This window comes from Ovis canadensis, chromosome 26, assembly GCF_042477335.2.
Source record: "Ovis canadensis isolate MfBH-ARS-UI-01 breed Bighorn chromosome 26, ARS-UI_OviCan_v2, whole genome shotgun sequence".
NCBI lineage: Eukaryota > Metazoa > Chordata > Mammalia > Artiodactyla > Bovidae > Ovis > Ovis canadensis.
Window position 1 is genome coordinate 44,014,205 of NC_091270.1, and position 16,314 is coordinate 44,030,518.

The 16,314-nt window shown below is 42.3% G+C and overlaps 1 protein-coding gene and 1 non-coding gene across 20 annotated transcripts in view; both read left to right on the forward strand.

Annotated features, from left to right (window-relative positions):
• NRG1 (neuregulin 1) overlaps positions 1–14,100 on the forward strand; it is a 232,663-nt gene extending 218,563 nt beyond the window's left edge. For 14 of the 19 annotated variants that reach the window (XM_069572857.1, XM_069572856.1, XM_069572860.1 and 11 more), the window contains 5 exons: positions 4,545–4,647; positions 6,146–6,272; positions 9,306–9,436; positions 10,448–10,654; positions 13,377–14,100. In XM_069572857.1, the coding sequence (XP_069428958.1) occupies positions 4,545–4,647; positions 6,146–6,272; positions 9,306–9,436; positions 10,448–10,654; positions 13,377–14,028 (1,220 nt within the window). In that variant the 3' untranslated portion in view covers positions 14,029–14,100. Of the gene's footprint in view, positions 1–4,544; positions 4,648–6,145; positions 6,273–9,305; positions 9,437–10,447; positions 10,655–12,806; positions 12,949–13,376 lie in introns of all 19 variants that reach the window. The other 5 variants (XM_069572866.1, XM_069572868.1, XM_069572865.1 and 2 more) reach the window with 1 other exon arrangement.
• TRNAW-CCA (transfer RNA tryptophan (anticodon CCA)) lies at positions 8,185–8,257 on the forward strand. Its single transcript has one exon. It is a non-coding gene; the product is annotated as a tRNA-Trp (tRNA).
• Positions 14,101–16,314: the final 2,214 nt, after the last annotated feature.

Genomic DNA, 16,314 nt, shown 5'->3' on the forward strand with positions numbered 1-16,314 from the left:
CTTTACGTACAATGTAAAAATCATCTATTCATATTGTAACATAGAAAGCTCTTACACTGCAGCATAATATTACATACATTCCCTGATAGCTCAGGTGGTAAAGAATCTGCCTGCAATGCAGGAGACCCCAGTTCAATTCCTGGGTTGGAAAGATCCCCTGGAGAAGAGAAAGGCTACCCACTTCAGTATTCTGGCCTGGAGAATCCCATGGACTGTATATGGCTGAGCAACTTTCACTTTTCACTTTCAGACATGGATTACTCTTAGTTTTCTGGAGATATATACAAGCACTGCACTAGTCAGCTTCATTATCTTATGAGCAAGGAAATAAAAAACAACAAAATACGCTATGCTATTGTAGATGGAAATTCTAGCACTAATAGAATTAAATTTGAGTCACCATATCCCAAGTAATCAAACACAAATTTTCATACTGTTCGTCAGTGGCTCAGCAGTAAAGAATCCACCTGCCAATGCAGGAAACTCAAGTTCTATCCCTGGGTTGGAAAGATCCCCTGGAGAAGGAAATGGCCACCCACTCCAGTATTCTTGCCTTGGAAATCCCATGGAAAGAGGAGCCTGGTGGGCTACAGTCCGTGGGGTTGCAGAGTTGGATATGACTTAGCAACTAGACAACATCCTAGATAGTTGGGAGAAAAGCCAAGCTTGGCAGGAAGGGGAAGCCATTTTGTCCTCCCAGAGGCTCTGCAGTGCAGGTCCCCAGGCTTCCTGAATGCTACAGCGCTGGAAGTGCGTATCAGTCAATAAAGCAATGTCCTTGATAAAGGACTGTCTGGCCTCCATTCAGCTAGTGTCAGTGACATCATGCAACAAAAGCATCTTATAGCTGTTGCTTTCTTTTCAATGATAACATCACAGTCTACACCTAATGTACTTTACATAATCTGTGGAAAATGAGGCTGTTGCAAGCTATCAGTTTCCAGGGATAGAAACTCAATTACTTGCACATTCCCCTCCCCCCAGAAAAAAATTCCAAGAGAAAACTATTCATGTGATGGGGAAAGCCCTACATTCGTGTAACTGGTCCTTTGCACATCAGAGAACATCACTCGAGAATAAGGAGTACAAAAAGCCCCACCAACATCCCACGGGTGTCAGGTGGTCTATTTGAGGGGCGTTATCTATTCAGGTTACTTGCCTCGGGATGAAATTTATCCCACTTCTCAAAAGGCATATTGGCCTTACCTGAAAGGAAGAAAAAAAAAATCCCACCGTCACCTCCTCTCTTCTCCCTAACAGCATCCTTCCAGTGTTATCACTTTAGGGTCTAATTATTAAATTTAATATTTATTTTCCCAAACAATGAAGTAGGGTGATGGCTTTTTCAGATACATGACCTCCCTCCGTAAGACCTGAAGTGTTTAGTAAAGGCACCCTGAGCTGATACCCACACACCTCTTACAGGAAAAGCTTCCAGAGGTTCCAGCCAGCCAGAACGTTCCATCCTTAAGGAAAATCAGACCTTACAGGCTGATTGTAACGGCCAAGGCTTCTGTCTCTCGGCCTGGCCAGATCAGTCTGAAAAACATGCTTGATCTGATTCATTTAATGCATCCAGCCAAACCGTAAAGGCTTAGAAGTGTTTCAACTAATTAAGGCAGATCCACCAACAGGACTGATGGATTCTTTTTTTCAACACTGTCTCTAATTTGCTCTTGTCCAGTTGACCCTGTAACACAGGGGAAAAATAAGGGAGAAAAATGTTTTTTTTTTTTAAAGCATTTTTTATATTATTGTCCACCAAGTATTTCTCCTTGAACATATTTATATTGTGAGGGTCACCTGATTTAGGGAACCATTGAAAGATCTGATAGAAACTTAAATGGAAAATATTTAATGCATTCAGGCCATCCTGATGTGAGTATAGAGTCCTAAGCCACATCTATGCTCTAGGGGACTTGGTTTCAACTGGCTCATCTTAGCACTTTTGTTTTGCCCTTTGGCCTTGACTAGGCTGCCTTTCCAGTTCCATGATTGATTTTCCTGGGAAGTGTCATCTGCTGACATAACCGGGGGAGAATGAGCAAGTCATTATATGCCATTTCTTCACGAAGCCTAGTCAGTCTATTAGAATTAACAACCACCAAAAAACTTGCAAAAGACGGCACGATGCCTTCCCCACTTTTAACCCTTGGATAGGTCCTCTTTTTGCAGTTTGGGGAAGCAGTTTCCCAGGTTTTTCTAAAGATAGAATTGGAAGATGGAAGCACTACCAGTGCTTGCTGTTTGAAAAGAAGGAAAAATAGAGTAAGTAAAAGAAGTACAGTAGGATCTTCACTTTCTAGGCACTTTCTAAACAGGATTCTTAACTAGTTCATCCCAAACAAAAGATTCCTGCTCTGTGTTCTGCTTCCCCCAGAGAAGGACCAGTGGGGTGATGCCTTTGCTGTTTAGACTTAGTGCTAAAATCATCCAGGTGCCCGTTCCAGCCACATCAGCTCACAGATTAACACCTTATGAAATTGAATTCCCCGTCCTGTGACTCTAGGGGAAGGGAGGCAGCAGACACTAGCAATTAACATACAAGCATCCACACGTCACGTCCTCATTTGACTTACGCGGCACAGAAATAAAGTGGCAGGGCTGTCTGTCTCCTGGTCCGTTGTCGCCCCCGCAATGCACCAGCTGCTTTGCTTTCTAATTGTGGCTGCCACGTGACCGCCAGCCTAGGTTAGGAGTTATGCTGTATGGGATAACCCTTCCAAATCTATATCCACCTTGCTTCCCACCCCAGCACTTCCTCCCTCTGGTTTTCTTTTATGTATTTATTTTTCCTCCCCTAGTATCAGGCATGCTGTGCCAGGAACCTCAGATGGCTCCTTCACTCTTTAACCTCGTTTTTCCCTCCTACCTGGCTTCCTCCCTCTCTCCGTCATTCTGTCAGTCTGTCCTCTCGGTTTGCTTTCTTTTCCTCTTCCAACCCTTTCTGTTTGTTTTCGTATAATCTCTGCAGCATTCTGGTCTTTTTTTTTACCCACTGACTATTTTCTCCTCCTCCTCCTCCTGTTAATAATCAGTGATCTTATTAATTTGATTTGACAATGTTCCTGACCTGTTAACTGGAATTTGATTACCATGGGCTTGGCTTGTAGGAAATGTTTTTGTTTAATGATAAAGTCTGCTGTATCATAGAAATGGCATTGCACCTTTTTTCATTTCAAGAAGACTTCCGGCAACTTGCCCTCTCTCAGTAGAGGGAAAAAGAAAAAAACAAAAAAAAACTGTGGCTGCTGAGACAGAGAATGTAAATTGAAATTGTTCTATAAGGCTCCATGTTGATATCCAGATAAGAGACCTTCATTGGTAAAATATTTCCCAGTTCTTGACCAGCGTGTTAATCAGAATAGCAAATGCAGCTTAGACTGCTTATTATGCACTGGTTAATTTCTCTTTCTCATTGAACTTGTGAATATTTCCCAGTGAGTGTGACCAGACTGGTTGGAAGCTTCGTTCCTAAGAGGATCAGGTTCACCATTAAATCAGCCAATCTTATTAAGAACCTGACTCCCGTTCTATAGCAATTTATCCCCCTCCAAAGCTGATTTGCAAATCGAAAACCTTCCATGAATCAGAAACTGGTTGCAGTGGGAGTATAGTAGTACCTTCATCTGAAATTTCTAAACATCCCACCTCCCTGGTGCAACCGACATTAGTTAATTTGCCAACTTGTCCAGTGCAGGAAGGTACAATCTATTCCAAATCTTATATCATTTGTGCCAGTGGTTTTGTAATGTCATAAATTAGATCTCTAAGTACAACTGGTGAAGTCGTAATAACTGTTCCTCAAAGGGCAAGTCTTCCTCGTGGCCCAGGACTATCCCACCCATCTTACTGGAGTTTCTCTGATACAGTGCCAAGCTACTCCATGTCCTGCTGCTTCTGTCCCCATTTTCCTATTAAATCATAGGAATCCTGCCTCAGTTTTGTTTCTAACTACAAGTCAAGCTCATGTTTGCAAATGTCTTTGAGTTGTCTTTTCTTTTTTTTTTTTCTTTTGTTTTAAGTTAAAAGTGGTTCTTTGTAAAGACCACGGGAATAGGAACTAGCTGGGAAATCAAAAAAGGCTTGGGGTGGGGGAGGGGAGGGGACAGGAGGCTGGGAAGAAGGCGGAAGGGGAGGGTCCCAGTGGTGCCAATGCCAGCTCCTTTTATTGGCATCAATTCCTGTTGTCTTTGCAAGAGTTGTTTTTGTTTTTTTTTAATAAAATCTACAGTTTTAACCGAAATCGTTATTTTACCATTAACGTTTATGGTTTGTCAGTTTAGTACGCATCTATGGCTTAACATTAGAGTCATTGAATAGATCGTATTTTTTAAATTATAAATGGCCCTCCAGTGGGCTTTGCAGCTTTATGCTCAAAATGTGGTGCAGAGCGTGCTGCACCTTACGTCTTATTTGCCAAAGGAATGAGTTGTCCCGTGTGTATTTTCTTGTGAACATGGACAATGCCAGCTCTTCAGCTGTAAGTCCGGGTGAGGGTCAGGGAGCTAGCCTCGCTGACGTCTGTTCTCATCCCTTTCCAGAAGCGGAGGAGCTCTACCAGAAGAGAGTGCTCACCATCACCGGCATCTGCATCGCCCTGCTCGTGGTTGGCATCATGTGTGTGGTGGCCTACTGCAAAACCAAGTAAACACCTCCCCGGCCTCCTTCCCCCTGAGCTCACAGGCAGCCCGGGTGGCAAAGGCTATGCAGAAACCAGGCTCCACAGCCTTGTCCTGGAAGGGGCAGGGGGATTTCCTCCTTATTTTTGGTCCCAAATAACCCATTCCGAGGACCTTCCTAACCACAGGCATTAGAAAGCTTTGCCTATTTGTGTGAAAGTGTTCAGACTTTTGTTCATTGACCACAGTCCCGTGACCCAAGAAAAGGGTTGGAGGGACAGGGTTGCATAGGTACCCATGCGGGTGTCTGTGGATATGGGTCCCTCCTGAAAGGAGTGTGGTGGGTACCACAAGTGAGCTTGTCACCTCAACTCTGAGGACACGTCCAATCTGCACTCAGACATAGGGGACAATGGAGGCGTTTGGTGGCGTTTGAAAGGCAGGCATTTTTAAAAACCATGATGGAGTTTTCAGTTGCATCTAGTTAGGTTACCAGTTCAAATTCTCCCACAGTGTGAGATGTACAAAAGGACTCTCACGGGAGGAGAAGCAAGCAAAACTTGCTTTGAAAGAATAAAAGAGAAAAGATGAAAATAGATTTGTGTTCACTTTGTTGGTTGTTGAAGCTGGGTCCTTGTTAACAAATACAATTATCATATGATATGAATTCCTTTCACTTTTGTATCGTATGTAGAACTTCTACTTTGAAATAATGCTATTCACAGTTTTATTTTACTTTGTCGTTTCATCACATAAACTCTCATGCCAAAACTAGTCATGGGAATATTATTATGATCTGAATTGAGAAACAGACAATCTGCATTTATGCCATAGAAACAAGGACATGGATGGCATTTCCTTAATGTCCTGGGATGTAGCGTGTTGCCAGAATTGAGCAAGCGACAGAGAAAAATAAACCTTCATGGAATCCGTCTTATGAGTCTTACTAGATTCAGTCTCAATATTTGAATATTCATTACCTAGTACAAAAATGTACTAGAATAGGATCATGTTATAATTGTGCCAAAATCTTCTGGCAAAAGATGTACACATTTTCACTCACATACACACACTATGATACACAGATTCAAAAGTAACTCCATTTTCTTGAAAGACACACAGGCAAAACTATAAATGAAATCAGCCTTATCAATTGCACAGCATGAATTGTAGCCTAAGACACATGACCATCTGTAAGACTTGGGCAAAGATGGAGTGATTATGAAAGTCTGAGTTTTAGCCAAAGCTCAACTTGGCTTATCTTGTCTTCTCCACTGTTTTTTCCTTATCTCTCAGCAGCCCAGTTCAATTTCTGTAAGAATCCCACCGGCTTCTTCAATCTATTTGCTAAGAACAGATGATTCCACTTCTGAGATGGGGTGGCGTGCCCTCTCTCTCTCTCTCTCTCTCCCCACCAGTCCACTGCCTTGAGTGTTGTGTTGGTAGAAGAAAGAACTGACTGTACTGAAAAATGTCAATAATTAGAAAAAAAATAAATCAGTGCTCCATTTTTCCCTATCCAGGAAACAACGGAAAAAGCTTCATGACCGGCTTCGGCAGAGCCTTCGGTCTGAAAGAAACACCATGATGAACGTAGCCAACGGGCCCCACCACCCCAATCCGCCCCCTGAGAACGTGCAGCTGGTGAATGTATGTTGACTCTGCCCAGTGGGAAAGTTCAGCATCTCTCCTCTGTTCAGGCACCTTGAAGTTTATTTTCTAAAGCTCTTAGTCTCTTAGCTGCTGCCATTAATCACCAGGGCTTCCAGGAAGCCAAGGTTTCGCCAAGAGAAAATAATGGGAACATTTTTTAAAGTGGATTTGGTGACTGTAAAACCAGCACATTTCCTCTTATAAAGTGTTCATTAATGGGTCGGAATAATAATGTTGGGTTTGTTCTGTAAGGAAGCCATAACCGGAAGAAAGAGCAGAGAAAAAAACACAAAGAAAAATAATAAAACTCATGACACAAGAATCAGAAGGAAATGTTTTATTTTTTTACACTTGGGAAATGAAGGCTGCTTGAGTCTATAACTAATTAGCACTGATAACTGAGCTAAAGGCTCTAGAGTCCTTTTTTTTTTTTTTAAATTAGAGGCATTTTGAGGCGCCTTATGATTTACTGATTCTGAGAAGGGAGATATTAGGCCATGGAAAATGTTAAGGGCATTACCAGACTTGCTTCTCAGTAGCCAAAACAGAAGAATTTAATACCTTCTGATTCCTTGACTCTTTCTACAAGATACCAAACCCTCTGGAGGAAATAAATCCTTCAACATTCAAAGATGCATTTTTTAAATTTACCAATCATCTAGCTTTTAAATATAATGAAGTCATTAAATATTAGATTCAGAGAGTCTTTAGATAGCATTTTCCAAAACTCCCCCTAGGTTTTTTATAGATAGGGTAAGTCCTTTACATACAAACAAGTTCCATGCGAACAAGTTCTTATTTGTAAATCCAGTTTGTTGGTAAGTCCAACAAAATTAGCCTACATACCCAGCTAACACAAATGGCTATATAGTACTATAATAGGTTTATAATATGTTCACATCTTTGAAAGTTTGCAACTTGAAGATTCTTTTTTTTTTTTTAATTTTTATTTTTACTTTATTTTACTTTACAGTACTGTATTGGTTTTGCCATACATTGACATGAATTATGTAGGGGACTTACTGTAAGAGCCAGGGCAGAGCGGGACTCAGCTTTCCTGGTTCTGGAGTATTACTCTTCCTGCTTCACCATCATTCTTGTTTTGCTTTCATTTCCCTTAGATGATTGGCTTTTTATAAGCAGAGCTGGAAGATTATATGACAGTAGCATTTTCAATCTTATAGTCAAAGATGAATTTTGTGTGGAGCAAATATATCAAAAGACCCAAGTTCAGGGTTGCTAGTAGTTCAGCCACCAGGAAGTCAGAAGACTGTTAGGTGCTGATAAATTAACATCCTTCACTACCAGTGAAGTAGTTAAGGAAAGGATGAAGTAACATCCTTTCCTCCCCCTACCAGTGTGTTCATTAGAATGTTCTACACAGTTGCTAAGTACATTCTCTATAGACATACCTTTAGTCTGTCACGTTGTATGTTATATAGGAAGCAGAATGACTGCCTGAATCCTGGTTATGGCTCAAGCTATGTGATTGTGAGTTTTAACTTTTCTAACCCCCATTTCTTCATCATAAAAATAATACCTACTTCAGAAAGTTCCAGTGGGCATTAAAAAAATAATCCACATAATCCATTAGCCCAGTGGCAGTTGGTGAGTGTTGTATAATTGTTAAATATTATTTTCATTAGATTCACTGAGCTTACATTGCCTTCCAGGGAACAAGAGTCATTTGTTATACAGACTAAAAATAGCTCATTACATACGACAACACCATCTTTTCCTTAAAGCAAAGATCCACATGGAATAAACCTTTCTATGGTTAAGATAACCAGCTAGAGTTTCAAGTATAATTCAGATTGTATTTTTTTGTTTGTTTCCATGAATATATCAGTTTCTTTTAGATCCCAATATATTCATGAAACTGATATATTCATCTTTTAGACCCCAGGCTTCCCTGATGGCTCAGAGGTTAAAGCGTCTGCCTCCAATGCAGGAGACCTGGGTTCGATCCCTGGGTCAGGAAGATCCCCTGGAGAAGGAAATGGTAACCCACTCCAGTATTCTTGCCTGGAGAATCCCATGGACGGAGAAGGCTGGTAGGCTACAGTCCATGACGTCGCAAAGAGTCGGACACGACTGAGCGACTTCACCTTCTCCTTTTAGAGCCCATAACTTATCAGATCATCAGTGTCCTATTTCATCTAAGACTATTCCTATGCATGTCTTTTCCCATTACTTAACTCAATTTGGTATAAATACTGCTACTGCTACTGCTAAGTCACTTCAGTCGTGTCTGACTCTGGGCGACCCCATAGACGGCAGCCCATCAGGGTCCCCCGTCCCTGGGATTCTCCAGGCAGGAACACTGGAGTGGGTTGCCATTTCCAGTGTTTAAAAGAAAATTTTAAAATGTCCCTCTCTTACTAATAAAGGTGATAATAACTACTGTGATTTAGTGGCGAAAAATAAAATAGAATCTGCATGTACCAAATATAAGACCTTCTATCTATTGTATGATTTGTCAGGGTTTATAACCTTGACCACTGTTATAAATTCTTCAAATCTCTCAGGAACCTTGGTAGTCTTACCATTGACAACGAGGTAAAAATTTCAATGATATCATTAGAGCAACATGGATGCTGGGAAATCGAAAGAGAAATGTAGATTCAAAATATAGAGATTATTTTAAAAATTCTTCTAATAACTTAAAATTTGAAATAAGACAAACCATTTCTGTGCTTGCAACAGCTTACAAAAGTAAGTACCGTGAAGGTGTTTGTATTGAATTCTAGTCACGTTATCAGTTGGAAACGAAAGAGAAAAAACAGGTCTTCTCTGATAAAATGTAGTTGTTATGGTAGGACCTACATTGTGTGTGTATATCCAAAGAGAATTTCATGAATTCTGTTTATCTAATTTAGAGATCATACTAACCAGGATAGGCTTTGCCATATAGCCACTGGAGAAATAAAGCTTATTACGAAGCATGTGTATTAGATTTGTGTGTGTATGTGACATTGTTAGAATTTTGACTTCCCTAAATCTTCAAGTTGTGTCTCTTTGTTTATCCAGCAATACGTATCTAAAAATGTCATCTCTAGCGAGCATATTGTTGAGAGAGAGGCGGAGACGTCTTTTTCCACCAGTCACTACACTTCGACAGCTCATCATTCCACTACTGTCACTCAGACTCCCAGTCACAGGTATGAGAATAAAAAGCTGCATGACATTTCCCCAAGAACGAATATTTACACGTTCCCTATTGTTCTCACTGCCTACAAAAGGAGCAGGAGGTACCTGGAAGGCAGTGCGGTACAGTAGTGTGTATGATTTGGAACAAAAACAGGCTTTGGACATCCAATTGACTCTGCCACTAATTGCTATTTGAATTTGACCCTCAACTTTTCTGTCACCAAAACAAGGGGAAATAATACCCACCTTACAGTATTGTTATTCCCCATTTTAGAGGTTGTCTTTTTTCATGCCTGACCATTTCCGGAATTGCTATTATTGTTATTCAGTCACTAAGTCCTGTCCAACCCTTTGTGACTCCATGGACGATAGCCCACCAGGCTCCTCTGTCCTCCACTGTCTCCCAGAGTTTGCTCAAAGTCATGTCTATGGAGTCAGTGCTGCTATCTTACCATCTCATCCTCTGGTGCCCCCTTCTCCTTTTGCCTTCAGTCTTCCGTAGCATCAGGGTCTTTTCCAATGAATTGCTATACTGGAAAGAGTTTATCTAAGATACTATATAATACTTAGAAGTTAACTTCTTCCAGTGATTGGATTGCCCTGGGATATCACATGAGAACTGGTTACCTAGCTGAACCTCAAACTCTCAAATGCTCTGGTGATATCTGAGTGGGTTCTGTCAAGGGCAGCACTAGACTTCCAAATGGAGCACATAAGACCAGGGCATCCTTAATCTAAGACGCTCAAGAACAGAGAGACTCTAAAAATATTTAATACAAAATGGCATTTGTTTAATGTGTGTTGAATGGGTGAACATGTAAATAAAGTGTACCCTCGCAAAGCTAACCTAAATCACAATCCTATGCATCACAAGCATCTTAATAGACAGTCCTATTCTGAGACAAGTAATCCCAGCGTGAAACATCAGTCATTTACAAGGTTTGTCACTTCCCTTCCTTTCATTTCCGTGTGTGCATAGAGTTTAAACTCTCCCTCTCTCTGCCTCTCACACTCCCCTGTAGCTGGAGCAATGGACACACGGAAAGCATCATTTCGGAAAGCCACTCTGTCATCGTGATGTCATCCGTAGAAAACAGTAGGCACAGCAGCCCCACTGGGGGCCCGAGAGGACGTCTCAATGGCTTGGGAGGCCCTCGTGAATGTAACAGCTTCCTCAGGCATGCCAGAGAAACCCCTGACTCCTACCGAGACTCTCCTCATAGTGAAAGGTAAAACTGAAGGGCAAAGCTACCGCAGAGAAGAAAGCACCCCAGTAAGAATCCCCGCGAGCATCTGCTCTCCCACCTAAGGAAGCTGCTCTCATGAGAATAAGGGGCGCCAGGTGCCTGGTCTAGGAGTGATCCTAGTTGATGAAGGCATCTTTTGGTTTGACTGAACTCATCTCTTCTGAGCTTCTCGCATCATCCCAGTGGCTGACAGGCAACAGACTCTTAAAAGAGCTGGAATGATTTGATGTGGAAGGTGCAGCAGTCTTGGAGTTCCCAGCTTTGACCTTAGGCTCAGACCCTCTGGGGGAGTCTCAGTTTCCTCAACTGGAACTTGAGAACACTGGCCTCAGTGATTGATCAGGACCCTTCTAGAATCCTAAGTGGCCAGTTATCCAAACTCTGGTCAAGCTGGCCTCCTGTTCTCATGAGCTTTCTTACCTTCCAGCCTCAGTTAAATCAGATCAAGGGCTGTGTCCTTGCCACCTGTCATGGGGATGCCTTGCATTCCACCAGACAGTATCCCTTTGTGAAATTCCAGCAAGGAATGCGTCCATCAATCTCCTGTCCACTGCGGCTCGCAGTCTTCACAGGAGGTTTTCAAAGCAGATACTGCCTTTGATACGGCTTTTATTCCAGAATGTGTTGGCTTTCTTCTGGCGCTATTGGGTTGGGTGGGGGAAGTCAAGACAAATGTAAAATAAAGATCAGAAGAAAGTAACCTGAAAGAGATGCTTAATCGCATTGCTGAATTCATAGATTCTCCTGATCCATTCTCACCTAAACTGGGGGAGAAAGTTATACCCAACCAGCATTCCTAGTCCATCAAGAAGCTATTACTCGTTTGTTTTCAAATCCAGCAGAGTTCTGTCTGTTTGTTGGTTTGCTGTGTTGCTTTCTCAGTCCAATCTCTGACCACTTGCTAAAAGGTTTACATAATGTCGAAGTCATACTTAGTTGGTTTTCATGAGTGGAGATGATTTGGGTACACTCCTTCACTCATGCATTGGAAAGTACATACAGCAAAGGATGACCAGTTTGGAGCCTGCAGGTCATTTAGAGCCTGCTTATTACTTTTTCAAGGGCCTTTACCCCAAAATGGCTTTTCAGAATTTTATGGAATTAGTGGTTGCTCTAACTCATCTATGATAAAAATAAGCTTGGTCCAAAGCTGGTTTAAAACATCAGCCTTAAATTCATGTAAGTGTATCTTTATGTATTGAGCCTGTTCCAATTCAATCCTTTTAGAAACCTGAGAAAGAAGATAGGGATAAATTCTTTCTCCACCACTACAGGTGATGTTTATCTTTAAAGGTTGACATTTTCCTGCTGGGATAGGCTTCCTTTCATACCCCAGGTATTATTTAGGCCATCAGAATGTACCTGGCACCCTGGAGAAAAACAATGAAGCCGTGCTATGGGTTGGTTGAATCTGAATTAGCATTTCTCAGAGAGCTTAATTTAAGTATCCCCAAAATAATAAGTCTGGAGACTTGAGTCCCAGATATTTCCATCTGGAGACACTTTCCCGTTTTAGACACAGTCAGATCTCACATCTGTATGACTCAGAATCATGGATGGCAAGCAGGAGGGTTGATAGGTTTCTTGTTCCTGTTAGATGGAGATGAGAAGACGGTGTCCTGTGTCATCACAGGTCATGTCAAATTAGACTCTGCAAATGCCACCGTGAAGGAAAGACTCCTTTAGTGCTACGCATTGGTGACATTTTTATCTAAGCTGAGAAATGTGACTCTGAATAAGCCACGTCTTTCTCAATGCCACATAAGGTCTTCTTGTTTGGGGGGAAGAAAGCACGGTATGAAAACAGTGCACTCGATGTCTTGACAACGAGATTTCCTGAGCGTCACCAAACATAGCATGACATAAGGTGACACGGTACAGCCACCTTTGAGCAGTCAGAAAAGATAAGCCAGAGCTGGATACAGCAGTGGGTTCTGGAAGAGAGCCAGAGCAGGGATCGGACATAGCGATGAAGCCAAGCATCAGCTATCTTTGAATGTCGTGGTCAGTGGGATATAGAGTTGCAAATGGAATGTTAAGAAGTCGCATTTCATGGAAAAGTTAAAAGCGCACAAATGTGTTACGCTGTTTTCAGGAATAAATCTAAGTTACTATGCTCTTTTTTTTTCATAAGACATAACCTTATAGCTGAGCTAAGGAGAAACAAGGCCCACAGATCCAAATGCATGCAGATCCAGCTTTCCGCAACTCATCTTAGAGCTTCTTCCATTCCCCATTTGGGCTTCATTCTCTAAGACCCCTTGGCCTTTAGGAAGGTATAGTATTTAAGTAATACTTCTTCCCCTTCCAAATCCCCGAGCCTTGGTCCTTACAAACTGAGAGGTTTCCAGGACCCTGTGCCCTCTTGTCTTAACTCACATGCTTTTATTGAAAATCATGATTAAAAAAAAAAAGAAAATCACGATGAGATGGAAAAAAATCTCAAACGCTTTGCTAAGCCAGGCAATTTAGCTGATCTTTGCATGCACTCCTGTGAGGAGACTCTTGACCACCTAATTGGAGATTCCAAATGTCCTAGTGTAAAATCTGAGACGTCTACAATGAAGAGAATTACTCTGTTGTCTGATGATGATATCTGATGATAAGATAATGACCTCTGCCCCCTGACCCCCACCCCCCACCCCTCACTCTCTGCCTCTCTCACTGCACCGCACTTACGCTGGGGTCTTCTGTGCTCACACAGGTATGTATCAGCAATGACCACCCCGGCTCGTATGTCACCTGTAGATTTCCACACGCCAAGCTCCCCCAAGTCACCCCCTTCGGAAATGTCCCCGCCCGTGTCCAGCACGACGGTCTCCATGCCCTCCATGGCGATCAGTCCCTTCGTGGAAGAGGAGAGACCCCTGCTCCTTGTGACGCCACCACGGCTGCGGGAGAAGTATGACCACCACGCCCAGCAATTCAACTCGTTCCACTGCAACCCCGCGCATGAGAGCAACAGCCTGCCCCCTAGCCCCTTGAGGATAGTGGAGGATGAGGAGTATGAAACGACCCAGGAGTACGAACCAGCTCAGGAGCCGGTTAAGAAACTCACCAACAGCAGCCGGCGGGCCAAAAGAACCAAGCCCAATGGTCACATTGCCCACAGGTTGGAAATGGACAACACAGGCACTGACAGCAGTAACTCAGAGAGCGAAACAGAGGATGAAAGAGTAGGAGAAGATACGCCTTTCCTGGCCATACAGAACCCCCTGGCGGCCAGTCTCGAGGCGGCCCCTGCCTTCCGCCTGGTCGACAGCAGGACTAACCCAACAGGTCGCTTCTCTCCGCAGGAAGAATTGCAGGCCAGGCTCTCCGGTGTAATCGCTAACCAAGACCCTATCGCTGTCTAAAACCGAAATACACCCATAGATTCACCTGTAAAACTTTATTTTATATAATAAAGTATTCCACCTTAAATTAAACAATTTATTTTATTTTAGCAGTTCTGCAAATAGAAAACAGGAAAAAAAAACTTTTATAAATTAAATATATGTATGTACAAATGTGTTATGTGCCATATGTAGCAATTTTTTTACAGTATTTCCAAACAAGAAAGATATCAATGGTGCCTTTATGTTATGTTATGTCCAGAGCAAGTTTTGTACCATCCCGTGACTGCTTTTTCACAGTATTTCAGCGACCCTCCACCCCATATATTCTGTTTTTTGCTGGCTTCTCGTGTATTGCATTATCATGTTGACCGGATGTATGATTTACAGGATTTGCACCTGTCGCTCTGTTTGCTTCGAGTAGTACTCAATCAGGATGTCTTGTAATGGCGCATCCATCCAATACTCCCCCTCTGTATGAGATTTTTCTGTTGCTTTCCGTATGTGAAATGAGTTGTGTCTATTCTGCCAGCCAAAGGTTGCTTCACTGGGCTCTGAGATAATAGTAGGTCCAGCAGCATGCTACTATTAATTACAGCAGGAAACTGCATTAAGTCATGTTACATATTAGGAAGAAAGTAATATTGTGATTTTTTCAAAAACTATATTATTCATCAGAAGACAGCTCGCTCTGACTTAAAAGGAGCTACCATTCACTTTATGCGGATTGATTTTTCTCAACAAAAGAAAAAAACAAGTGTTGGGGCTAGCATGCAGAGTGGATGCTGGCTAGCGACCAGGGTAAGGTCCAACCCTAAGCTGAGGACTCGGTTTCAGTCTCTCTCTCTGGGGGAATGATACAGCGGCTCATCTAATTGAAGAGCAAACCATGGCTGAAAAAGGTGCAATCCTTCTTGACTTGTGTTTTTTCACTGATTTGGGAGCTAGTGATTGGTCGTGCCTTCTCGGCTCAAGGACAGATGTGTTATGGCATAAAAACCCCCAGTTTCAACAGCACACTCAGCAATTTGTCTGGAATACTTCTGGAATGCAGTGTGCCTGTTGTATATGGCGGTGACATCATTATAGAGAACTGGTTCCGCCGTAGATTGTCTAGAGGAGTGAACGTGTGGAAGACACAGGGGAAGAGTGGCCGTGTGACCCGGTGTGTAATTTTTTAAGGTTTTTTTGCCCGTTCCTTTGTCCTCATTATGCCTTTCTTGTTTTTCAATCTCACCTTGATTAGATCGTACTATGCATGAACACTGTTGTCAGGAATGGCCCATGTGCATGTAATTTGTGATTAGGAAGAACCTCCCACGAGCGAGGATGCATCAAGAAACGGCAGTAGTCTCAGAAAGATTGCACCTTTCCTTGCAGAAATGACCCCCACATGTGCTAACCTCTCCATCTGCAGCTGTATCATCCATTTTCCCCCTTTCTTACTTTTTGCTTTACTGTCAACAAAAATAGGATTAAGATGGGTTTACCTTTTGCACGTTCTCTTGTGGTAAGCAATCCAAGGAAGGTCTATAGGTAGAAATACTTGAAATAACTGCTAATCCGGGAAAAGAAAAGAACTTTATAAAATATTGTAGTCCCATCTCTGTCAAGTTGGGCTGGAGGTTTACTTAGGTTCCAAGTGGCCTCCTAAGAGCCCTGGGACAAAATGGGGAAATAGGTTAGCAGGGGGCTCAAAATACCAGCCATGAATTTAAGGAGAGTGACTCTGTTGATTGCAAGTAAATGGAGTCTATTTCTTCACCACATCTCTATGTTAAAATCAAAAGGAAGAAGGGACATGCAAAGAGATCTTAGAAGAAAAGTGCAGGCTGAGCATGACTCATGTCATTAAGCTCCTAAGTGTTTCTACAGTTCACAGAGATCGTCTATGGGCCCTTGGCATTTGGTATCCCAAGCGTCCTTCATGTTTCCTTGCCACTTCCTCTGTGCTCAGAAGTGTCCTCGTGTGCTTGTTCACCTTTCCTAAGGAGCCCGTGACAACTCCCCAAGTTGCACTGATTTCCCAATTCGGTAAAATCAGTAAGCTCACAGCAGGGGAAAGAAAAGAGTCAACCCCAGAGAAGTTCTCCAAATTATTCTCAATTGCCTTTGAAGACCTGGACTCCTCCTTCTTAGACTATTTCAATTAAAAAAAAAAAAATCCTACCATGATTAAAACTCTAGAATTTCAGTTTCAAATTCTTCAGGCATGGGAGTCTTGTTCTGGAGAATTTCTGGAATACATAAAATCGTTGATTGAGAGCAAGAAACAACATGTTCCTCAGTATGAAAAATCTCTGTCAA